Source organism: Amblyraja radiata, chromosome 12, assembly GCF_010909765.2.
Source record: "Amblyraja radiata isolate CabotCenter1 chromosome 12, sAmbRad1.1.pri, whole genome shotgun sequence".
NCBI lineage: Eukaryota > Metazoa > Chordata > Chondrichthyes > Rajiformes > Rajidae > Amblyraja > Amblyraja radiata.
Genome location: NC_045967.1, coordinates 56,353,213 through 56,379,034, shown reverse-complemented (window position 1 = coordinate 56,379,034; position 25,822 = coordinate 56,353,213). Strand labels below are relative to the sequence as shown.

General features: G+C 40.8%; 1 protein-coding gene across 2 annotated transcripts in view; it reads right to left on the bottom strand.

The window, feature by feature from the left end:
* Window positions 1–2,765: 2,765 nt before the first annotated feature.
* Window positions 2,766–25,822, bottom strand: part of LOC116979241 (plastin-3-like) — a 77,587-nt gene continuing 54,530 nt past the window's right edge. For both annotated transcript variants that reach the window (XM_033030834.1, XM_033030835.1), the window contains exons 5-16: window positions 25,531–25,663; window positions 23,386–23,467; window positions 20,654–20,819; window positions 17,279–17,421; window positions 11,597–11,692; window positions 10,264–10,459; window positions 7,809–7,887; window positions 6,320–6,434; window positions 6,101–6,234; window positions 5,583–5,706; window positions 4,897–5,021; window positions 2,766–3,932 (exon numbers count right to left, since the gene is read on the bottom strand). In XM_033030834.1, coding sequence (XP_032886725.1) covers window positions 3,800–3,932; window positions 4,897–5,021; window positions 5,583–5,706; window positions 6,101–6,234; window positions 6,320–6,434; window positions 7,809–7,887; window positions 10,264–10,459; window positions 11,597–11,692; window positions 17,279–17,421; window positions 20,654–20,819; window positions 23,386–23,467; window positions 25,531–25,663 — 1,526 coding nt within the window. In that variant the 3' untranslated portion in view covers window positions 2,766–3,799. The remainder of the gene's footprint in view (window positions 3,933–4,896; window positions 5,022–5,582; window positions 5,707–6,100; window positions 6,235–6,319; window positions 6,435–7,808; window positions 7,888–10,263; window positions 10,460–11,596; window positions 11,693–17,278; window positions 17,422–20,653; window positions 20,820–23,385; window positions 23,468–25,530; window positions 25,664–25,822) is intronic.

The window sequence follows — 25,822 nt, the reverse complement described above, 5'->3', positions numbered from 1 at the left end:
GGAGATAAGGAAAAACTTTTTCACCCAGAGAGTTGTGAGTCTGTGGAATTCTCTGCCTCAGGTGGAGGCCGGTTCTCTGGATACTTTCAAGAGAGAGCTTGATAGGTCTCTTAAAGATAGCGTAGTCGGGGGGGGATATGGGGAGTAGGCAGGAATGGGGTACTGATTGTGGATGATCAGCCATGATCACGTTGAATGGCAGTGCTGGCTCAATGGGCCGAATGGCCTACTCCTGCACCTATTGTCTATTGATTGGGTTATTCAATTCAAAACAGAAGGGTGGGTGTAGGATGACCTTATAGTTTGAAAACATTAAAGATTTTGATTGGCACTGTCAAAGTTAATTTGCAAGTCGAATTGGTAGTAAAGAAGGCTAATTCAATGCTAGTATTTATATTAAGACGACAGGAATAAAAAAAATGTAATGCTGAGACTATAAGACACTGGTCAGGCTGCATTTAGAGTACTGTGAGCACATTTGGGCCCCATATCTGCAGAAGGATGTGCTGGCTCTGGAGAGGGTCCAGGAGGTTTACAAGAATGATTCCAAGAATGAGTGGATTAGCATATGAGCATTTGACAACTCTGGGTCTCTACTCGCTGGTGTTTAGAAGGTTGAGCAGGACTTTATTGAAATTTACAGAATAATGAAAGGCATAGAGTGGATGTGGAAAGAATGTTACCACTGGTGGGAGAGTCTAGGACCAGAGGTCATAGCCTCAGAATTAAAGGGCGCTCTTTTAGAAAGGAGGTGAGAAGGAACCTTTCGTTAGAGGGTAGTTAATCTGTGGAACTCATTGCCACAGAGGGCTGTGGAGGCCAAGTCAGTGGATATTTTTAAGGCAGAGATAGACAAATTCATTATTAGAACAGGTGTCAAGGATGGGGAAAAGGAGGAAAATGGGATTAAGATGTTGAGATCAGCCATGATTGAAAAGCGGAATAGACTCGATGGGCCAAATTGCCTAATTCTACTCCAACAACTTGTGAAGTTGTGAAGAAGAGAATTCAATTAAATTAAATGATTAAACTTGAAAATAGTTGCGGTCACACAGGTACTAGAAAATTACATCATTCAAAATTATTAAAAATTAAGCATTCCCCATGCAGGTATAATTGCCAATTTTCCTCAGCCTAAATTTTTGTTTTAAATTATTCAAAAGGCCACTAGAGGGCTTCAATATAAAATTGGCATCAAGACACCACATGGAATTGGAAATAATCTACATAAGACGAGGTGCAATTGTGAAACAAGTTGAGGCAATCAGCATTAATACATTTACGGGGAGGTTAGGTCAATTATGAGCAATAAATTCATGAAATGTTATCTTTTTCTCTCCACATATGCTAATCGGACAATTTCAGATTTCAAAGAAGTTGCTTTTTGAATGCATAAAAAAATAACTAGAAACATGAAAGTTGTAAATGTTTGAAATTATTTAAGTTGACTTTTAGTCTTTAAATTAAATGTCTTTGAAAAGAGACAAAGTTAGGATAGGGAATTGCAGCCTGTTATAAGTTTTGGAGTAACTTCAGGGCTATTGCCTACTCATTAGAGGTCCAGTCACTGTTGGAGCACACTTGCCCTAAAGATTGGGTTCAGTGTAAAACGTATAGATAGCGTACACCTTCTAAATTGCACTCACTCTTACCAGCATAAGGTCATAAGGAATAAAAGTAGAATTAGGCCATTCAGCCCATACAGTTTACACCACCATTCAATCATGGCTAATCTCTCTCCCTCCTAACCCCATTCTCCTGCCTCCCCCCCACCCCCCCCCCCCATAACCTCAGACACCCGTACTAATCAAGAATCTATCTATCTTTGCCTTAAAAATATCCGCTGACATGGCCTCCAGAATTCCAGATTCACCACCAAAGTACGTGACAAGCGTAACAAGCTGAAGGAAGAGTGAGTGGGTGAGAGTGAGTGTGTGAGTGAGTGCATTTAATAAAATTCACTTGCAAATGCAACTTTTGAAACCTCGCTGGTCACCAGCAGTGTGATGGGACTGGAGATTAGCAGATAGTGTCCCATTATTTAAAAAAGGGAGATTGAGCTCAAGGCAAGTAGTTAAAAGCAGTTAAGTGGTGTGCAGATTATTGGAAACCACTCCAAGGGCAGTATAAATCTTCAATCAGAAAGGCACTAATCAGGGATTGTCTGCATAGATTTGTTATGGGATAGCACTGTTTGACTAATCTGATTGAATTGTTTGAGCAGTTAACATGAATCAATCAGGGCAATGCTTTTAATGTAGTCCACATGGATTTGAGCAAAGCTCTTGACAAGGTCCCATGTGACAGGCTGATGAAAAAAGTAAAAGGCCATGTAATTCAAGGGAGAGTGGCAAATTGGATACAATATTTGTTCAGCAGCAAGAACAAAGGATAATGGTTGGCAAGTATTTCCAAAGGCTGTCACCAGCAACCAAGTAGATCTAGCATGTATAGCACCAGCTGGATTTGGCATCTTACTGCCATCTAATCCCCAAATCATAATGAGTGAGAATAATGAAGCAGCATTTTGAATCTCACACGGACAATCAAAAATATTTTTCCCTACACATAAATTAATATTGTTCTGATGGCTTAAACCTAGCCTGAATAGTTCAAGACTATCTAGTGTTGCCCATTTTATGAAAAGCATATCACTCAAATCAATTTCTGAAAATGAGTGGATGAAATCTGTCAGGCCATTCGTTTCTTTTCTGATCAACCTTGAAAGAATATTTTACAGTGGAAAAGTGCACACACACGTCATATACATATCAAAACGTTTAATGTCAACTTTTGCCACCATTACCATTGAATATTAATGAAAGCTTTGCTCCGCAATTAAAAATTTAGATTAGTAAATGCTAAATCCCTGGATGTAAAACACACCTCAAACTTATGAAACATACCTGCAATGTACCAAAGCATCTCAAAGGTCCCACATTTCCAATATATTTAATTCTGACAGTTCTCAGAACATAAGAACTTTGGCACTTCTCTGCATAAAATGATTGCATAATATTTTAAATAAAATGTATTAATCTCTCATGCAGCTTTTGCTTTGTTTTTCATAAAAACATTCTTAAGACAATGAAACATGGTAAAATTATGATTCATAATTATTCGGACTAAGGAATGCACTGAAATCAGTATCTAGCATGGAGAATTAGAGGGGCCAGGTGACCTTTAAAAACAAATTGCAGAAAATACATAATCTCTTCATCAATCAAGAGGAAAAATGTTTATGGTCTATAACTGTCTTTGGAACCTCAAAATTGCTAACTTTTACACGCAAAAACTGAAAGTGTTACTGAAACGTAGCAACGCAGGGTTTAAATACGTGCAATTAATATTACACGAGAGAAAAAATGCAAAGGGCAGTGATTGTCAAAATGTGAAAGACTTATCATTGGTTTTTTGCTTAAAAAAAATACCACCCAATAAACCTTAATTACAATACCAATTACCCAAAAATAAATCTACCTACAAAAATAAAGCCCAGCATGATCCATGTCCAACCATAATACATGCCCCATATTCACGCCATGGAGATAAAAACCTGATGGTGCTGATAAAGTGTAGCATGTTGGCATTTATATATGAATACAATTCATTGTGTACTTTGCTAAATTAATGTATTATCACTTCAAGGAAAAAAAAAAAAATGCAATCGTCTCCTTTCCAGGCAACTTGTTCCAGTCTTGGAAAGCGAAAAAATCAAAACTAGTTCTGCCAACAGCATATTTCAACCTGGAAATATCTGAAAGGACAATTATTTGCTTTATAATTCAATGTCTCTCTTTTACACTCTCTTCATTCCTCTTCCCATCAAACAGGCAAAAACCGTCATAACCATCTTGGACTTCACTTCCACCAAGTCTTCTGGAAGGGCGTATACACGGGCTCCAATTTTCCTGGCCATTGATACAGTATATCTGTCGAGAAAGGCAACATGTGATCCCATTGTTCGTTTTTATCCGCAGAAGTCACTGGAACATGGTCAATTAACATAAAAGTACATGGTACTTTATATTTAAACTGCTTGGTATAGCAAATTGAAAATTCAGGCAAAACACGCACAGTGCAGGAGGATGAGGGGTGATCTCAGAGGTGTATAAAATCATGAGAGGAATAGATTGGGTGGATGCACATAGTCTCTTGCCCTGAGTAGGTGAATCGAGGACAAGAGGACATTGGATTTAGATAAAGGGGGAAAAAAATTAATAGGAATATGAGGGGTACCTTTATCACACAGAGGGTGGTGAGTGTACGGAACAAGCTGCCAGAAGAGGTAGTTGGGACTATCCCAACATTTATGAAACAGTTAGACAGGTATATGGATAGGACAGGTTTGGAGGGATACGGGCCAAACTCAGGCAGGTGAGACTGGTGTAGCTGGGACACATTGGCCAGTGTGGGCAAGTTGGGCTGAAGGGCCTGCTTTCCCGCTGTATCACTCGATGACTCTAATTATGTTCTATAATGTTTTATAAGTTTTAACACCCTTTAATTAGTCATTTAAACACCTATATGTAAATGATAATCACTACTTACATTGATTATATTGTAATTTTGAAGTAGTGATCAGTTTTGCAATCACAATGCAGAGATGTGTGAAGAAAAGTGTTTTTTTTTTATGGGAAGAGCTACTTGTCACCAGTGGTCTGGAACTTGATCACCTTATTTATACAATGTTTGATTTTCTTAATGTGTACGGATTTAGTTGCTTCTAAAAATTCAGGATGAGAACTTGCAGGTACATGGATTGGCAGCAAATCTCAGATAACAAGGACAGAGGATAGAAAATGTATATGTTTCTCTCTTCATTCATTGCTGGCTTGACATGTAATTCCAGGAACATTTTTATAGCAAAGTGACAATGAAGTTCAGGTTACATACTTTGCATTCTCTTGCTTATCTTCATTAGAAAGGTCTCCAGTCTTTACCAGTTCATAGTTAACAGAGTTAGGTTGAATGGCATCAATCAAATCCAGTATCGGCAGACTCGAACTTAAGTTCTTATCCTGTGTAAAAATGGTCTCATTTCAGGTTAGGAATTATTGCATTTCATATTCATTGATGTTAGATTTTCCATTTTCCCTTTGTACCTTTTGAATCATGTTAAAGGCATATTGTTTTGTTACATTTATGAAGAAAAATATACTTTCATAATTTCTTTCACTGCAAGATCCCAAAGTATCTACCTGCAAATATGGTGATTTTTAAAATTAGCTTTACTGTTGTTGCTTAGATAAACATACTTGTCGGATTTCACCTCATGAGAATTTAATTTCTCAGACCGTAAGATATCATCGACTCTGCTGGTTGAAAGACGAATCTTCCCTTTGATGTCAAAGTTCTACATTTTGTAAAATGAGGCATGGGATACAGTACACTTTAACAGGCAGTGCGTTTCAAGATTCATCATGGCACCAACGGGATTACAAATCCAACACCCAATCGTGTAGAACTCATATTGCAGGCACTTGTTGGGAAGCATCTGAGGACGTTCCCTGCCTGCTCTCTCAGCTCAGTCATGGAATATGGAAAGGTGCAGCAGTGGCTTAAAAAAAAATAATGCTTACCTTAAAACTTTGGACTGTAGATGACTTGCCTGCATCTTTCAATGTTGTATTTATCCAATTGATAATGATATCATCGTTGACTTTCTGACCATCACCCAATTCTTCAAGAACGTTCAGTGTATACCTTCCAATATATAATTGCAACTTTAGAATCGCTATGGTGATGATTTTATCTTAACGCAAGATGCTGAACTTCCCAATTAACAAGCCAGTAAACTACATGTATTAAAAGAAGTGGAGCCGAGACAAAAGTAACTGAATACATACAATATTTAAATATTGCCAGTGGTCAATAATCAATAAATCAGTGAAATAATAATGTAAAAGTTCAATTAGTGAGCATTTCTCAATTCCTTTTCAGGTGGGCCTAAAGGCACTTTTGTAATGAAGTGCAGTCACTGTTGCAATATAGGAAACATGTCAGTCAATATGTGCACTGTAAGTTCTGTTAAGTAGGAATGATATAATTGCATGAAATCAAGAGGTCTCTTAATAGCCCTTTAGAACAGTGTCAGTACCTTCTCATCAGCTGCCAGACCAAGGCTAAAGTTAGCGTTGAGTTTCCATCATTTAAATCTGTTCCAGCAATGCCCACCAAGGAAAACTTTGCTCGCTCCTTTCCCAGGTCCACTGCATAATTACAGTTTTCTAGCTAAATAAAAAGAATCATTTGAGTGAAATTAAATTGATGGATTTTTGCTACATTTTTAATATTTTTAGAACATGAACATATCTACCTTTTTCATATTAGCACCTAGTTTGGGATATGGTGGCTTGTTCACCTTGTTCCAGTCAACTGGGACCTTGATTTTTTCATACAACTGCAATATCACGAGAGCATCAACTAAGTCACTGCAACAAGAACAAAATCAACAGAAAATTTCAGGAATCGGTACACTTGAGAGTTAATCACCATTTAATCGTAAATATTCTTGTCTTGTGAAATAAATATAGCATTAAAACTGAAAATATTGGGAGGTGTTAAGAATGTCTGGCAGCATTAATGGAGAGAGAAACACAAAAGTTTCCAGTCAATAACTTTTCATCAGCACTGGAAAATATTATAAATTGAATGGTTACAACTTAAACCATATTCAATTTCTACTGAGACACGAGGAACGGCAGATGCTGGTATAAAAAAAACCTCAAAGTGCTGGAATAACTCAGCGGGTCAGGCAGCATCTGCGGAGAACATGGATAGGCGATGTTTTGTTTCGGGGCCCTTCTTCAAACTGAAGGGTCCCGACCCAAAATGTCACCTATCCATGATGCTGCCTGACCCCCTGTGTTACTCCAGCCCTTGTTTTCAATTTCCATTCTTTCCTTGCTCTGCAATGGTCTGGAATGTTAACATGTTTTTCTCCCCACTTATGCTGCCAGATGGCCGAGAGCTGCCAGCATTTCCATCTTTTATTTCTTACATAATCTTTTGATTAACATTACTCATGTTTGTGACACTCTGACCCACACAAATGTTATGGAACTAGAGTAGAAATAAGTTAATTAGTCTGCTTTTAGTGCCACTTGCTTTCAACTGACAAAGTTAAAACTGGCCCAAAACACTACTACTACTACACCTGTGACTTTAAGTGGAATCTGACTATTAAATCTGACTATGGTACAGGTCAGCCTCTGACATGACATAACTGGGATAAATGTAGTACAATAAACCCTTGTTTTTTACAGACCTCTTTATAACGGATTTCAGTTATGGCGGCCGGATCTACCGACATTCACCGACAGGCTGTGCCGCCAATGCCACCTCCGACCCGCACTGCCTCCCCGGCCTATTGGAGGAGGGTTGCTGGCACCAGCCCACCCCCCGGCCGATTCCAGGCCAGACCTTAGCCGCCATCGCCGACCCACACTACTTCCTCAGCCGTGCCTGCCATCTCCAATCCTTATCTGCATCCCGGCCACCTGCCGACTGCAAACATTGATTCCTCCGGTTCTCGCCTCAACTCACCTGGATTCCAGGCCCAGCTCCAGACTGAGAGTCTGAAGAAGAGTCCCAATCAAAACACCACCAGTTGTCCAGAGATGCTGCCTGACCTGCTGATTACTCCAGCACTCTGTGTCCATGTGTATTAACCAGCATCTGCAGTTCGTTGTTTCCACTACTTATAATTCTTTACTCGGTTATAGAGGGCAGTCGGCAATAACAGACACCATCTCTCTCGCAACCCCCCGGGTCTGTTATAACGAGGATTTACTGCACCATCTTACCTGTACAAATGGTTCACTGCTGGATTTACCCCTTGCGAGTTCATCCAGTTGCGGAAAGTCCTTTCTTCACGGGTTTCACCTAATGTGTAAAATGCAACAGGTTATCGTAGAAAAAATGTTGCGCAGAAATTCATCATCTCAAATAACTTTAGTGCATAAAATAACTGATTTCTCCCCGCCAAATCAACAGTGCAAATGTCACTGTTGTATATTGTACTGAATGTTGCACCCTTTATCATGTATCTGGGCAATGATCCTTTTCATGTATAGCCTGGCTAGATAGCACTCAAACAAAAGCTTTTCATTGTACCTCGGTACATGCGACAATATTAAACTAAACTGAAAAAATGTTTTGGAAAATGATGGCAGTTTAGTAGTTCCCATTGGACGACTTCCGGTTTCATTTCTCAAGAATATTCTGTAATTGTAAGTGATGATTATCATTTGGTGAAATTGAATCACCTCTCCAAGGTCAATCTCGCATTTGCATGTGTGGAAATTAACTGAAGTCATGGATACAGTTGCTGCCAGTGAAAGTGTCAGATTTCTGGCGCCAAACTGAAAAGATCTAGTAAGAAATATTTATTTACCATTACTGAAAATAGATGAAACACAGATTTGATATTTGCAATATGTTACTGAATATTAGGGTCCAGATTAAAATCTAAGTTTTAAACAAAATAAGAAAGAACAAATTCCAATTAGTGTACAATTATGTGGAACTCTGGTAATGCCAGTCAGAATATTATGTACATGCTTGTCTATTTAAGGAGGATACATTTGAAGTGGAGAGAACACTTTCTCTAGATTGATTCCTGGAATGGCAAGTTTGTCACATGGAGAGGTTAAACTCAATCAATGTTCTTGAGTTTATAAGAAAGGGAAAATAAAACATTTCTATAGAGTGCAAGGTGCCAATAATGCAACTATTGGGAAGTTTAGGAAAAAAGGGGTGCAGAGTAGGCCATTCAGCCCAGTACCACCATTCAATAATGATCATGGCTGATCAACCAAAACCAGTACGCCGTTCCTGCTTTTCCCCCTATATCCCTTGATTCCATTAGCCCCAAGAGCTAAATCTAACTCGCTCTTGAAAACATCCAGTGAATTGGTCTCCATTGCCTTTTGTGGCAGAGAAATCCATAGATTCACAATTCTCTGGGTTCTATGTTCTTGGTTTCTTGGTCCTCCAAAATATTCCAAATGGAATCTAAACTTGAGGTGGGTGAAAAAAAATGTCCTCGTCTCAGTCATAAATGGCCGACCCCTTATTCTTAAACTGTGTCACCCCTGTTTCCAGACTCCCCCAACATCGAGAACATTTTTCCTGCATCTAGCCGGTCCAATCCCTTAAGATTTATATGTTACTGTAAGATCCCCTCTCATCCTTCTAAAGCCCAGTTGACCCATTCTTTCATCATATGTCAGTCCTGCCATCCCGGGAATTAATCTGGTGAACCTACGCTGCACTCCCTTAATAGCAAGAATGTCCTTCCTCAAATTAGACCAAAACTGCACACAATACACAATAAGTGAAGTCTCACGAGGGCCCTGTACAAATGCAGTAGGACCTCCTTGCTCCTAAACTCAAATCCTCTCGCAATGAAGGCCAACATGCCATGAGCTTTCTTCACTGCCTGCTGTACCTGCATGTTTGCATTCTTCCAATCATGTTGAACAAGTTAGTCATAGAAATAAAAGAATTAGACTGTTAGTGGCAATAGTAAAGATAGGTCAGAAAGCCAGGTTTAATCCTGAGTTTGGGTGCCGTATGTGGAGTTTGTATGTTCTCTTCATGGTACATGGGTTTGCTCTGAGTGCTCCGGCTTCCTCCCACATCCTTAAGATATGCAAGTCAGTAGGTTATTTGACTGCTGCAATTGCCTCCAGTTGGTCGAATTGGGGAGTTTGTGTGCAAGAAGAATGGGATTAGTCCAGTATCAGTATAAATAGGTGGTTGACAGTCAGTGCGGGCTGAAGGGCTTGATTCATGCAGTATCTCTCTACATCCTGTTATATTAGTACAACGATGAAAGAAGAGCATTAGAATTTGTCGGTGATGATATCCCCACGGTATGGTTGCTTGTTTTTCTTGCTGGTAAAAGTCAGACAGAGTGAAACTAATATTAAGTTAATTTGACCTTTGGGAAACTGAATTACCACCATACAGACCCTGTCTGATTTAAGACCACTGATCCCAATGAAAAGCAAAATTATTTGGGCATGAAATAAAGTCAGTCAGTCAATCTAAACATGCTCAGTTTCTCTCCAGGTTAAAAATTATATGGAACCCTCCCCTGTGGATCCCATCATCACATTGAGGCACCAAGGTAACTAATTATCTAAACAGTATCTCGACAGTTTTAAATTACACTGCTCCAGAGGTCTCAACTAGGAGAGAACACCAGATTCAAACAGCTTTCCAGAAATACACAATACTCATTTGTAACTTTACCTTCCAGCAAGCTCCAATCAATGTCTTGATTCACAGGCTTTTCAAGCGCTGGATACTTGTTGAACAGATTAGCTACGAATGCCAAATTCAGTTTTGGGTTCCCCTGGACAACATCTGCTGGGGTGACAAATTGTCTGCACCCCAGTTTGTCCGCCTCTTGTAACATGTACTCAGCTCGCTTCAGGTCATCTTTCTCCTGCAAGGTTTAAGACAATGCGAGTGTGATCATAGATCTGGTCTGCTATTCTGTACAATTGACTGTAATTTACCGTCACTGAATTTTGAAACACAAGGAGTGATCTTTGTATAGTCTGAGGAAGGGTCTCGACCCAGAACGTTGCCTATTTCCTTCGCTCCATAGATGCTGCCTCCCCGCTGAGTTTCTCCAGCATTTTTGTCTACCTTCATATGTTATTTTATTTGTTTTGTTAACCTGTCAGATGGGCAGTGTTGCTCATTGCTTAAGCTTCAGGGCGGTGTGACAAATGGGAGATTAAAAGGATGCAGGGAATAGCTAAGAGATAGCAAATTGTAATGTGACCGATTCTCAGGTTTCCTCCCACATCCCAAAGACATGTGAGTTTGTAGGTTAATTGGCCTCTGTAAATTGCTCCTAGTGTGTAGGGAACGAATGAGAAAGTGGGATAACATATAACTAGTGTGTACATGTGATCAATGGCCAGTGCGGCCCGGCGGCCTGTTTCCATCCTGCATCTCTTATCAAAATAATTGACGTCCAGGATTAGTTTACTATGACAGGTAGCACTTCTCATTTCTCCCTCGGCTTTAGAAAGAAATATTACTCAGAAAGGGACAACAGAAACAAACCCATAGCTATTAGACGTTAAACTGCAAGACAGCAGAAATTTAAAATAAAAATTTACTTCAAAGATGTAAAATTCAAGCTTTATATTTACATACTTCAAGAAACAGTCAAATCAACAAATTGCACTGTAAATCTATGGGGGGGGGGGGGGCACTAGTTGTAGAATCTTCTGCCCAGGGGATAAGCCTGCATTTGTTTTGTTTTTTTGTTCGTTCCGGTTAAGGAGCTGTGCACACGGCAGCCAGCCAACAGTCGCTTGTCTTTCTTTTTTTCCACTTTTAATTTAATTTCAATTTCAAGTTAATTTCCAGTTTTCATGCATCTTGTTGTGTGTTGCGACTGTTGGCAGACCAATTTCCCTCCGGGGATGAATAAAGTTCTATCATATCGAGTACATAATTGTGGTTTACGATATTTGTTTGAAGGCTATGATCAATTCTTGTAAAGATACGAGTTCTTCGAGAAGGATTTTTCAGTACATTAATGTAAAGAAACACTGGTACTTACATTGAAGCCCGACATATTGATGTCAATGCGTGATTCTCCTTCTTTATTACCTTTCGGTGCAATCTGAGCCAGGAGGTGATAATAGGCCCTTGAATCCTGAATTCAAACAAAAAGATGAATTAAAATAGCAAACCTACAAGTTTTGAATCAAATGTATTTATCATTTAATAACTAAACAAAATGTGCACATGGCGTGTACCAATCATGTATCTGGATGTTGCAAAGTGCACACAACTAATGTAATATTTCTGAATGTAGGAAATGCATAAGCCAAGTTTTGGTCCCAGAAGTTGCTAGTTAATGACTAGGTATTTGGTTTTGGTGATACTATGAACTGCAGATGCTGGAATCTTTGAGTTAAAAAAAAAAGTGCAGGAAGTCTCTGGAGGATTTGGACAGGCGGCGTTTTGGGCTGGGTCCTTTCTTCAGACTGGTTTTCGTGATGTTGATTGATGGACATCAGGAGAACTACTAGGATAATTGCACGGGCAGATGTCTCTGCTAACCGCCTCAGTCAAAAAACTGTCTCGGTGCATTTTAAATAGCAAACTAAACATCAAGAGAAGGGCTAACCTATAATCATCCAGGAGCAGAAAAGACTGCAAAAAGTTGTGACCACTGCCCAGTCCATCATCACCGGCTTTGACCTCCCCACCATCGAAGGATCTATTGAAGTTGCTGCCTCAAAAAGGCAGCCAATATCAAAGACCCACACCATCCTGGTCACACACTCATTTCACCATTGCCATCAGGAAGAAGGTACAGGAGCCTGAAAACGTCCAGGTTCAGGAACAGCTTCTTCCCTGCAGCCATTAGGCTATTAAACACGGCAAAAAATAAGCTCTGAACTGCAACAGACTATCATTATTATTATTATTGCACTATATTGGTTTATTTATTGAGATTAAGTACGTGTGAATGTGTATACACACATTGAACTTTTTTTCATCTCCCGTTATGTACTATGTTTACATATTCTGTGGTGCTGCAGCAAACAAGAATTTCTAGTCCTATCTGGGACATATGACAATAAAACATTCTTGACTTGCATTCAGGTGAGGGTGATGCTCTTCAGCTAAAGATGATCTGTCATTTGAAGCTAAAAACATATTTTAAGTATGCAAGAAGAAACCGCAGGCAAAAGTTATTCACACGGAATTCATACAAATCCTTTGACTCCTGTCATGTGGAATCCAGAGAAAACATTTAAATCAATGCGTCTCAACGTACAAATAGCATCGCAAGACCACAAGATGGCAGTACTTGACTTGCCACGTAGTCAAAGATGTCCCAACTGAGATTGGTCTAAGTGTCATGGTGTTTAATAAATCACTGATACTACAGCAAGAAAGGAATTTGCTAATGATCTACTCAAAAGCAGTGGAGGCAATGCATTCAAGAGATGGGACCTGGGCCCTGCGATGGGTGAGGAGTTACATGGAAACCACATTTCAGGAGCAGTAAGTTTGGTCACCTAAGAGCACGAGGGGGACAAATCTTAAAACTTTTCCTCCGATTCCCAGTCCCCTCGTCAGTTTAATTCAGTTTAGAGATACAGCATGAAAACAGAGTCACGACCCACCCAGCCCACACCAACCAGCGATCACCCATGTTCTATCCTACACACTGGGGGCAATTTGCAGAACCAATTAACCTAGAAACCCGCACATCTTTGGAATATGGAAAGAAACCACAGCACCCAGATAAAATCTACGTGGTCACAAGGAGAACGTACAAACTCTGTACAGACGGCACAAGTAGTTAGAACAAACTGTGGAATTCTCTGCCTCAGAGGGTGGTGGAGGCAGGTTCTCTGCATGCTTTCAAGAGAGAGCTAGATAGGGCTCTTAAAAATAGCAGAGTCAGGGGATATGGGGAGAAGGCAGGAACTGATTGGGGACGATCAGCCTACTCCTGCACCTATTGTCTATTGTACCCCAGTCTCTGGCGCTGTGAGGTAGCAACTCTACTGCTGCACCACTGTGCTTCTGCACATTATGCCACATATGTTTATATAAGAGATATTGATCAGGAAAAGCTATAAACTTAATCTTTTGGGACTTGGTGCTGCCTTAATAATATACATGAAGAAAAGCAAACTGCTTACATGTTTTAATGATGCATTTTATAGTCGTGGAAGTTAAGCGTTGCTGAAGGGGCAAGATTATTTTTCTATTTGGCTTTCAGCCATCTTCTTGAATTGCTGCATTACTGCACTGAGGTATTAAAGACTGCATTGAAATTATTCCTGCGGTGCACTTAAATCGGGAGGTCCAGGAGTCGGACTCACGAACAATGAAAGAAACATCAAAATATGCCCATTGAGGACAAGGTTGGGCAAGAAGTCAATGGACAAAGGGTTATTCTACTGCACACCTGGCAAACGTCCCCGTATACAGCCATAAGAAAAAAAGGCACAAAGTGCTGGAGTAACTGAGTCAGGCTGCATCTCTGGAGAACATGGATAGATGACATTGCGAGTCGGGACTCTTCTTCAGACCATTTTCCTCCCAACATGAAACATCCACCTATCGATGTTATCAAAGATGCGGCCTGACCCACTGAGTTACTCCAGCACTTTGCGCCTTTTTAAAACCAGCTCCTTATTACTACATATCGTCATAGGAGCCTTGATGAGTTGATGTATTGCATCTTTCACATAGGACACACTGCGGATTGTACTCGCTAGAATTTAGAAGATTGAGGGGTGATCTTATAGAAACTTACAAAATTCTTAAGGTGATTGGACAGGCTAGATGCAGGAAGATTGTTCCCGATGTTGGGGAAGTCCAGAACAAGGGGTCACAGTTTAAGGATAAGGGGGAAATCTTTTAGGACCGAGATGAGAAAAACATTTTTCACACAGAGTGGTGAATCTCTGGAATTCTCTGCCAGAAGGTAGTTGAGGCCAGTTCATTGGCTATATTTAAGAGGGAGTGAGATGTGGCTCTTGTGGCTAACGGTATCAGGGGGTATGGAGAGAAGGCAGGTACAGGATACTGAGTTGGATGATCAGCCATGATCATATTGAATGGCGGTGCAGGCTCGAAGGGCCGAATGGCCTACTCCTGCACCTATTTTCTATGTTTCTATGTGTGCTCCTGGTGGAGGGAGTAAACATTTAAGCAATTGCTCTTACAGACGGCTTCAGCCTGGACACTATCGGGTTTGAGTGTTGTTGAAGCTGCGTACATTCAGATTAGTGGAGAGTCTTCCACTATCCTCCTGAATCTGGGAGTTACTTACTGAAAATTTCCCAGCCTCTGACCACAGTTTAAGTGTGTGAACAGTCAAGAGCCTGAATGCGTTTATTACAGTACTTGAACAATTTCTGTCTGCAATAAGATTATTGATCACTGCCCAAAATAGGATTAGGCCATCCACCCCTCAACCCTGCCCTCCAACATGATCATGGCTGACCTTCCCCAGGCCATCTTCTACTTTGCCAACCTTTAATCTCTAGAGCTTTCTAAAATGTATCCACCTCCCCTTCAAATTTCCCCAACGTAGCCTCCACACCCTCCAGCGTTGAGACTTCCAGTGATTCATCACGCTCAGAGAGAAGAAGAAACATGGAGCTGCGAATGCTGGTTTTTGATATCAATCAGCTCTTTAAATAATTAGAATGAGAAAAGACTGCAGAGGCGTGAACAAAAAACAAACTACTGGAGGAACTCCCATCAGTCCAAAGAAGGGTCCCGCACTGAAACGGCACCTATCCATGTTCTAACCAACATCTGCTGTTCCTTGTTTCTGCTGCAGTAACTCAGCGGGTGAAGGGCCTGTCCCACGAGCATGCGACTCGATGCGGCAAGCGCGATCCAATGTGGTCGCTTGAGCCGTACGGCCTCGCGGGGCTGGTCCCACTTCGTTCGCCGGAGCCGTATGGAGTTGTGCGGAGCTGGTCCCGACATCGCGCGGGGCTCCGAAAAACTGACCATGTTCAAAAATTCCGCGCGGCAACGGCCTGCCGACCCGCAGCCGCCTCGACGCCGTACACACCACCTCGACGGGCATACACAGCATCTCGACAGCGTACGCAGCGTCTTGACAGCGTACGTCACACGCAAACTTCCCGCGGACTTCGCTCGAACTTCACGTCACTCACTCGACCTCCGCACGGCCCCCGCTTCCGGTTTGGTCACGCTCACCGCATGCAGGCGCATGCTGGTGGGTCCAGCCCTGTACGGGGATCACTCGACCTCCGCGTGGCCCCCGCTTCCGGTTTGGTCGCGCTTGCCGCATGCAGGTCGCATGCTCGTGGGACAGGCCCTTTAGGCAGCACAGAAGAAATGTTGGAGTAACTCAGGACAGGCAGCATCTCTGGAGAGAAGGAATGGGTGATGTTTTGGGTTAAGATACATCAGACTAAAAGTCAGGGGAGAGGGAAACTGGAGATATGGAAGGTACAGAGAGAATGTAAGGTGTGAATATATGGGCAAAATGGGCAGGCAACATTTCATTGAAGAGTATAGCACCAGATAAGACACTTTGGGCCACAATGTCCGTGTCGAACATGGAGCGAAGTTAAACTAATCTCCTCAGCCTGCATGTGATCCATATTCATATCCATATTCCTCCATTCTCTGCATATCCATGAGCCTATCTAAAAGCCTCTTAAAAGCCACTATCATATCTGTCTCCGCCACCAATCTCGTTAAAAAAAAGATTTTCCCCTCTCACCTTGAAACTATGGCCCCCAGACGTTGACATTTCCACCAGAGGAAAAAGATTCTGACTGTCTACACTATCTACGACTCAATTTGATATACTTCCATCAGGTCTCCCCTCAGCCGCTGACATTTCAGGTCAGGTCCGTTCTTCAGATCTCTAACTGTTGTGCTGGGAGTGCCCAACAACAGACGCCCCCAGGATCACACGGCCGGTCCAGTGACGCAGTGATAGAGTTGCCTCCATATAGCACCAGGGATCCAGGTTCAATCCTGTCTGCGAGCACCGTCAATACGGAGTTTGTACATTCTCCCTGTGTCCGTGTGGGTTTTCTCCGGGTGCTCCAGTTTCCTCCCACATTCCAAAGATGTGCAGGTTTGTAGGTTAATTGGTTTGTGTAAATTCTCTCTAACGTGTAGGTTAGAACTGGTGAATGGGCCATCGGCCCGGACTCGGTGGTCCGAATGGCCTGTTTCCACGATGTATCTCTAAACAAATAAAACTACAATCCCCTGCAGCTCAGAAAAAGGGATGTACAAGAAATAACACCATCCCACATGGTGACGGTGCAGAAATCACATCAGGACCGCAAAGTGAATGAGGCGTAGGAAGCACATGGTCAAACAACCCATCAACCATAAGTCGACACAGAGATGGACGTAAAACAATTTACCCGGGCTAAAGTGGTTTTCAATTACAAGCATTGTGAAACAATACTATGCAAACCATTGTGTTTAAGAAGGAACAGCAGATGCGAAGTCCGCAGGAAGTTTGCGTGTGACGTACAGACTGATCAGAAGAAGGGTTTTCGGCCCGAAACGTTGCCTATTTCCTTCGCTCCATAGATGCTGCTGCACCCACTGAGTTTCTCCAGCATTTTTGTGTACCTATGCAATCCAATGCCTGGGCAATTGTGCTCCAAATTTATTAAATTACACTCAGAATGGAATCTTCTTCTCTAATCAGTAACAGCACCTATCTGTTTATATATAATTTTCCTTATACAAGTACCTTGATATCTGAGTGGAAGTTGTTGATTTTCGGGTAGCCAGCATTCTCCAAGTGGTAATTAGCCCATCGTAACAGCAGTTCTTCTGGGGACAACTTCATCAGATCCTCCAGACTCTCGCCATCACGGAGCAGAGCCACCAAAGCTGCGGAACAGGTTCCCATTAGTCATAGACTTAGGTTTATTATTGTCACGCGCACCAAGGCACAGCGAAAAACTTATGCAATCAGATAAGATAAGTACATAAATATGCTCTCATCAAACTCAAGTACAATAGGTAGAGCAAAGGGGAAGACACGGTGCAGAATATTATTCGCAGCATTGTTGTGCATCAGTTTCATAGACAAATCCAAAGCCTGCATGGGGTAGCGGTGAATCAGACAGTAACCGGCCATTCAGAAGTTTTTTTGGCCTTCCATCTCAGCAATGTGATGGATGTTTATGTAAATTATGTTGTGTCTTGGGTCTATTTGTTTGTAATGTATGGCTGCAGAAACGACATTTCGTTTGGACCTCAAGGGGTCCAAATGACAATAAATTGAATTGTATTGTATTGTATTGTATTGTAACCGGCCATTCAGAAGTATGATAACAGAGGGAAAGAACCTGTTCCTGAATATCGTGACTCTCTCTCTTTGACAATCGTTATTCATTTGTTTTATACCAGTGCCAAACATTGACATGTAAATTAACTCATAGTCACAGCTGGGTTAATATTCTCTGTTGCTGCATCAGAGCTTTACTAACAGGCAGGACAAGATCTCTCTAATTTGCATTCCTCCCTGATTTGTATTTCTCCCTCTTTGCCAATGAAGGATTAAAATAAAGGATGCTCAACAGGTCAGAGTGCACAACCAGAGCCTCGTGTCATTTGACCGAGAACCCTGAATTCATCATTCGGAATAAACTAATACCACAGTGCCCATCACTGGGAGCATCTACAGATTGGACAGAAGACAAAGCCGGTATTACAGGAACACAACGATACAAAAGCTGTCAGCCTGCAGCAGAAGCAACGCACAAGGACTTGCCACGATAATGAGATCTGTTTACTTATTATTCCAGCATTCCGTCTTTATCAATCAGTCTAAACAGATACAAGCAGGCAAAAAATATGTTCTCCGACCACTCTTTAAAGAATCCATTCAATCTTTTTCACTGAGAGGCTTCTACAGTGGTTAAAGGACAATCAGGTTGCAAAATATCCTCAGTCTACACGATATACGTCGAAGCATTAATCACCCGTGCATAGAAACATAGAAAATAGTTGCAGGAGTAGGCCATTCGGCCCTTCGAGCCTGCACCGCCATTCAATATGATCATGGCTGATCATAATGGCTGTGCAAATCTCTAAACGATGGGCGCAGTCGTATTGATTTAAGGTTTATTGTCATGTGTACTGAGATGAAGTGAAAAGTTTTGTTTTGCATGACAGTAGACAATAGGTGCAGGAGGAGACCATTCTGCCCTTCGAGCAAGCACCGCCATTCATTGTGATCATGGCTGATCATCCACAATCAGTACCCCGTTCCTGCCTTTCCATATCCCTTGAATCCGCTATCTTTAAGAGCTCTATCTAACTCTCGCTTGAAAGCCTCCAGAGAATTGGCCTCCACTGCCTTCTGAGGCAGAGAATTCCAGATTCACAACTCTGTGTGAAAAAGTGTTTCCTCGTCTCTGTTCAAAATGGCTTAACCCTGATTCTTAAACTGTGGCCCCTGGTTCTGGATTGTCCCAACATCGTGAACATGTTTCCTGTCGCTAGCGTGTCCAAACCCTTAATAATCTGATACGTTTCAATAAGATTCCCTCTCGTCCTTCTAAATTCCAGAGTATACAAGCCCAGCCGCTCCATTCTATTAACATGACAGTCCTGCCATCCATGCAGATAAATAACACTATACATAAATGCATTCAAATCAAACTTGTGCAATAGGCAGGACAAAGAGAAAGATGCGGTGTGCAGAATTTTGTTCTCAGCATTGTAGCGTATCAATTCCAGAGACAAAGTTCAATATCCACAATGAGGTCGAGGTGAATTGGACATACCCTAGCTTATGGAAGGACCATTCAGAAGCCTGATAACAGAGGGCAAGAAGCTGTTCCTGTGTCTGGTGGTGTGCAGCTAGAATGTTGGAAATATTTAGCAGTTTACTTCTGAATTGCAAATATGGTATCAAGAGTCAAAGAGACTCCCAGGCCCAAGTCATGAATATTTGTATCCTGAGCATCCCCAATTTTAATTAGCCCACCAAGGCAGTCATGAAATGAACAAAACCAACCTGAGGTTTTCAGTTTCCCACTTAAATATATTCCTATGTTCTCTGCTTCTTACATTTAAACTTTTTGGCAAACTGTCCTAAAGTCTTAAGTTTTGTGAAATTTTACTAATTTTACGAACAGTAAGCCATAACAAGTGCAGGATAGCACGCAAACAAAGCTTTTCACTCTACCTTGGTACACTTGACATTAACAAACTATGCCAACAGTATAGAGATTTATTTTGAAATAGCAACAGGAGGCCAGGTGATCGCTACCTTGACTTTCTGTTTGAGTTTTGATAACATTGTGAATCAAAACAAAGGATTATTCAGCCAATTGGAAACACGATTCAAGTTTTAAGAAGATGAGATTAAAAATATTTTAATAAGTACTGCAAATATTCATTGTCTGAAATAAATACTAAATGTTGGAAATATTCAGTATGTCTGGAAGCATCTGTGGAAACAGAGTTGCTGCTTCAGTGTGCTGGAAAAATGGAGACCAACATGTTTTAAAATGCAGAAGGGAGAGGGGTGGAGAGAACAAAAGGGATGACTCTGATATGCTGGAGACCGAGATGAATGACATAAGGAGCGGCCACGTTGGCTGAGAAGGTGGAGAACATCTAGTTAGTGTAGATGATCAGCTTGAAGATGCAACTGAATAAACCAGAATGAAACTCGGACCTCAACACCCAAATTACAGGGAGACATTTCTGAAACTACATTGTGCACCTCAGTATATGCTTAGTGATTATTCGATTTAATTTTTCATATCAATTTATGGAGCTAATGGGGCTTTTGTGAAAATCTCTCTACTCATGAGGATATGTAGACCTAAAGATTACTCAGCTTCTCCCGAATGAAGCTGGGAGATAATTCTGCATGGAGAATATCTAGACTTTTCTCTTCCACAAATAGCAGTTGATATTAGTTTATTGTCAACTTTGAAATCAGAGAATGACAGATTTTGTTAACCAAATGTATTAAGATTTAGAGAAAAGATGGTCACTTGAAATTAACTCAAGCATCAGCCCTGATTGTACTGAATGCTGAAAATGGCAGAAGATATATAACCCACTCAAGACTCCACATTCCTTTAATATTTGGTCTTACCTTCATTTTTGCTGAGTTCAATGTCTGCAAACAGCCCAATTTTGATGATCTGCCACAGAAGTCCCAAGACCAAATGCGGTTTCCCTTCTCTCAAGTCTTGAGCACCGATATTGACAACATGGCAACCAATAGCAGAAGCAGAGTTCAAGGCAAGATTCAGGTTTTCCTATGTAAATTAAACATTTGGATATATGATCAGGCTTTACATGCAAGAAGTAAACAGTCAGACGTAGGTTGCTCAAGAGATTTTAGTAGATCAATTCATAATACATAGGAGAAGAATTAGGCCATTCAGCCCATCGAGTCTGCTCCACCATTCAATTTTGGCTGATCTATTTTGCTGCCACGACCCCATACTCCTGTCTTCTCCCTATATCCTTTGATATTCTTATTCATCAAGAATCTATCAATCCCTGCTTTAAGAATAACCAATGGCTTGGACTCCACAGCCGTCTCTGGCAATGAATTCCACACATTTACAACCCTCTGGCAAAATAAATTCCTAATCATCGCCACTCTAAGTGATGCAATTATATAATGCAACCTATGAGTGCAACAAGATCGTTCTCACTATAACTGATGTTAAAACCCTGAAAACACTCAATAGAACACTGTAGAAAGAGAAATGAGAATGAATGTTTCAGGACTCCTTAATATCCACCCCCCCTCCCCCACCCTAAAGATGCTGACTGACCTGCTGAGTGTTTGCAGAATTTTCCATTTTAATTTGTGCTCACATTTCCCAACAAGACTCGCTACCTATTCAGTTCATTGTTACATGTAGGAGCAAAATCTTCCAAAGGCCCTCAACAGAACCAAAAGGCCACTAGATGCTTGGGACTATCCACAACATGATAATAAGTGCCTGGTCTGGCCAGACAGTACTTATCTATGAAAAAGCCTTCTAGTTCATATAATTTTGCTGATAATAATTCACCCATGGGAAACAAAATGATCTGATATACATACTGCTTTCCTTGTCCTATCATCTAATATTTTAATCTCACGGTGTTCACTCATACTGGAATATGGATACAGGAACACCATCAGTCCTCGCCAATCTAATCATATGAGAGTCATGAAATCCAAGCTTTGGAGACTATCACTGGGGACCCCAAAAAGGATAGGATCCAATGATAACTTGCACACAAAACTGTAAACATACCATGCATAAAATTCAAGATTCAACTTTCTGTCATTTCATTCAGTTTCATGGAGGCTGCAGAAGGTATTTAGTTTAGTTTAGTTTAGTTTAGAGATGCAGCATGGAAACAGGCCCTTCGGCCCACCGGATCCATGCCGACCGACGATCACCCATACACTAATTCTATCCTACCCACTAGGGATAATCTACAGAAGCCAAGTAACCTACAAACCTGCACGTCTTTAGGATGTGGGAGGAAACCGGAGCACCCGGCGAAAACCCATGCGGTCACAGGCTGAACGTACAAACTGAACGTACAGACAGCACCCATAATCAAGATCGAACCCAGGTTTCTACCGCTGCGCCATTGTGCTGCCCTTGAAAATCTAAAGAAATTTGATGGAAACAATGCCTCCCGATTAATTTGATATTCGGAGATCTTGGAACCCTGATCTGCCCACTACATTCCTTACAAGACCAACTCCCAATCAAGCTGATAAACTCTCAATGGAGGGTTTCTCAGGAATTATGTTTGTACTTCAGTTTGCTGAAGATTAAAACAACAGTTTATATCAAAAGTCAATATTTGGACTCCAGTTGTGTTTAAAATCTAATGACTCCTAGGCTATTCACTCTCCACATTCTTTCAAGTCTTGTCTAAAAGCTGTTCCGGTCCATCGAGTAACAACAATACTAGCAGTGATATGGTGAAGCCTTTTGTGAAGTTGAAAGTCTCTAAGAGATCTGACAGTAGAATTTCATTGGACTCATTCTGCATGTGCCATTTTCTGAAAGAGGGTACACCTCAGTTTCCTTCACCCCCACCCTATCTCCCTAGCCTCAAAACCCCCTGCTCTGAACCTACCATTAAAAGCAAGTTAAAACTACGATCACCTCCTCCAATACAAGCAAATTGGGCAAGGATCTGACCATACAATAACGAGTTCTTAGTGTCATATCCTTGTTTCCAATCTCGATCTCAGAAAAGGTTATTGCAGATGAAAACAGATTAATGGACAATGACTAGTAAGGAAGTAACATTGTTAGAATATTGGGACACAAGAAACAGCAGACATTGTAATTTTGAGCACAACACAAGTATTGAAGAAATTCAGCGGATCAGGCAGTATCTGTGGAGAAAATGGACAGACAACGTTTGAGGTCAGGTCCTTTCTTAAAAACATAGAAAATAGGTGCAGGAGTAGGCCATTCGGCACTTCGAGCCAGCACCGCCATTCAATATGATCATGGCTGATCATCCAGAATCAGTACCCCATTCCTGTTTTCTCCTCATATCCCTCAATTGTGTTACCCCTAAGAGCTATATCCAACTCTCTCTTGAATACATCCAGTGAATTGGCCTCCACTGCCTACTGTGGCAGGGAATTCTTCAGGCTCTGAAGTCTGATAAGTCGCCCTCAAAACATCATCTGTCTATTTTCTCCTCAGATGCCGCCTGTCCTGCTGAACTCCTCCAGCAATTTGTGTTTTATTGTTGGAATATTATTTGTACTATTTCAGTCCAAGAATTTGAGTCATTGAGAGATTAATGATAAGCATCATGTACGATCACAATGCAATCAGTTACCTGAATGGTAAATGCCGTGAGCTTTTTTTTGTTGATAGTTCTTTCATCAATTGTATCTGGCACAGAGAGGTTGATCATTTTGCTGAAAGAGGAAGGGGGTGATTACTGACGCAGCAAATCCCTTGGCATCTCAAACACAAATAATAATGCAATTTATGGCTGTGACAGAAGATTTTGGATTCAGTTCCCACCATCATCTGCATAAACAAGTTCAAGATTTCAAAATCATATCACAGCATTTAATTTCAGTTGCAATAGCAGAAGCATTTACTTGGGTAACTATTATTACAGTCAGTGAGAAGTCTGATGTTGAAATCAATACATCTTATTACTTAAAATATAAAAGAAAAATAACCCAGAAAACTGATTGAAATTGATTTTCCAGCTCTCTAGGATGAAAGTCTGCCTTTCATTCTCAGTCTGCAACTCCACAATACTCTCTGAAGAAGCCTAATCAATCCCTCTTTTCTAAAAGCAACGATACCAAACAGGTACAACTCGTATTCAGAGCAACAAGGCACCACACTGAACCTCCTAACCCTGTGCACATTTTAATTAAAAAAAAAAATTGGTTAGATAATATTTTAAGTCTTTTCCAAATTCAGTTGCCAGAGGTTTAAGTAGATGGCATTTCAGGGGTTGATTCAAGAGATGCATAAACAAAGCAAACTTATTCAACCTTCGATTTTGGACGTGTTCACAATGTTTGAACAAATCAGCAGTGCTCAATCGATCATTTCACACGATGTCAAAGTTCACTTATGCTTTGCAATCTTGTCAGCACATTAGGTAAACAGGTCCCAATGTGGCAATGTTTGACCTTGGTCAGGTTTTACCTCCGTTTGATGTGGACTGAAATTGTGGCAGGTTTAAAAAAAAAAAAAAAATGCAGTAATTTTTCAGGATTTTTCATAGAAACATACATCATGGAAAAAGGCCCTTCAGTACACTCCAACCATCAAGCTCCCTATCACACCCAAGATAGACTAATTCCATTTTGCTCTCTCCACAATTAACGGTGCTGAATAACTTGGAGGGGATACTGAGCAGAGATAATACTCAAAATGGATGCATTTTCAAACACAAGACCTGGGCAGAATTTCACTGTGTGCTGTTAGATTCGATGAAAAGGGGTTATAATCTATATTGAAGATAGATACAAAAGATTGGAGTAACTCAGCGGGACAGACAGCATCTTTGGAGAGAAGGAACGGGTGACGTTTCGGGTTGAGACCCTTCTTCAGTCTGTCGCTTTAAACCAGCATCTGCAGTTCCTTCTTACACATAAAATCTATGTTGTCGGTTAACATTTTTGGCACAAAGGCAGTTTTGATGGCTGCAATGAAATGCGAGCAGGATGCAACAAATGGCATAATAAGCAGCAAAATGAGCTCGATTCAAAAATGGTCCTTTCTGCCAGACAAAGGCTGGAGATGCACGGCTAGTAATGGATGACGAAGTACTGAGAAATGCGTCTGCCAGCAGAGTGATCACACAGCTTAAGTTGCAGTTCTCTGAAAGGGATGCGCGCTGCGGGACACATTTCTTTTAGATGACATAATGAACAAAACATTCAGTGAGCTAATAGATTAAAGGTTTACACTCATTAATGTGTGTGCTAATTATAGCACTGGAGTTTGAATGTGAGAAAATCTACCCATTCAATTACCCAAATAATGTGCTTACACCATAAATTACTGTTAAGAGTTTAGTTTCTAAATCAGAGAAGGTGGGCTGCTTTTTTTACATTCAGCATAAGTAGTAATTTTAAAGGTAAACACAATCCTTCCTGAAACAACATCAGAGAGGAATAGTGGCAAGTAAATGGATGAATGCGAACAGGCCAAATTTCTGATGGAGAAAAATACCAAATAATGATCCAATCAACTGCAACTGTGCATAATTTCCACAGCCCGTCAAAATGTTGTTGTTTTCAAGAACAAATAGACTCGAAACAAAAATGTCTAGAAATATTTATTATCATCTTGATACTTAAGGTCAAAATTCCATGGTTTGGTTTCTTATTCGAATTGACCTAATATAATTATGACTGGCAAAATATAGTGTTACACAAGGATGGAAAAAAAAAACATACAATAGATTAAATGTGCCAACTGCATCACCAGTAAAATTGATGCAACTCACCAGAGTACAATGCCATTGCCGACAGCTTTGAACAGAGCATCTGTGTTGGGATCCATAGGCAGCATTCCACTACAATCTGGATCTTTTTCCAAAGCCTTGTTTATCCAGTTAACAAAGGCATACTTTTCCTCTTCTGTCATTACAAGTAAAAGAAAAGTAACTTAGATTTCAAAACTTAATATGGTGATTCATATTTTGTAATGTCCTACTAGGTTCTAAAATCACTTTTGTTTTAACTGTCAGCCAGCAGGCAATAGATATTAATCACTACTTGCTGAATGAGGAAGCTAAA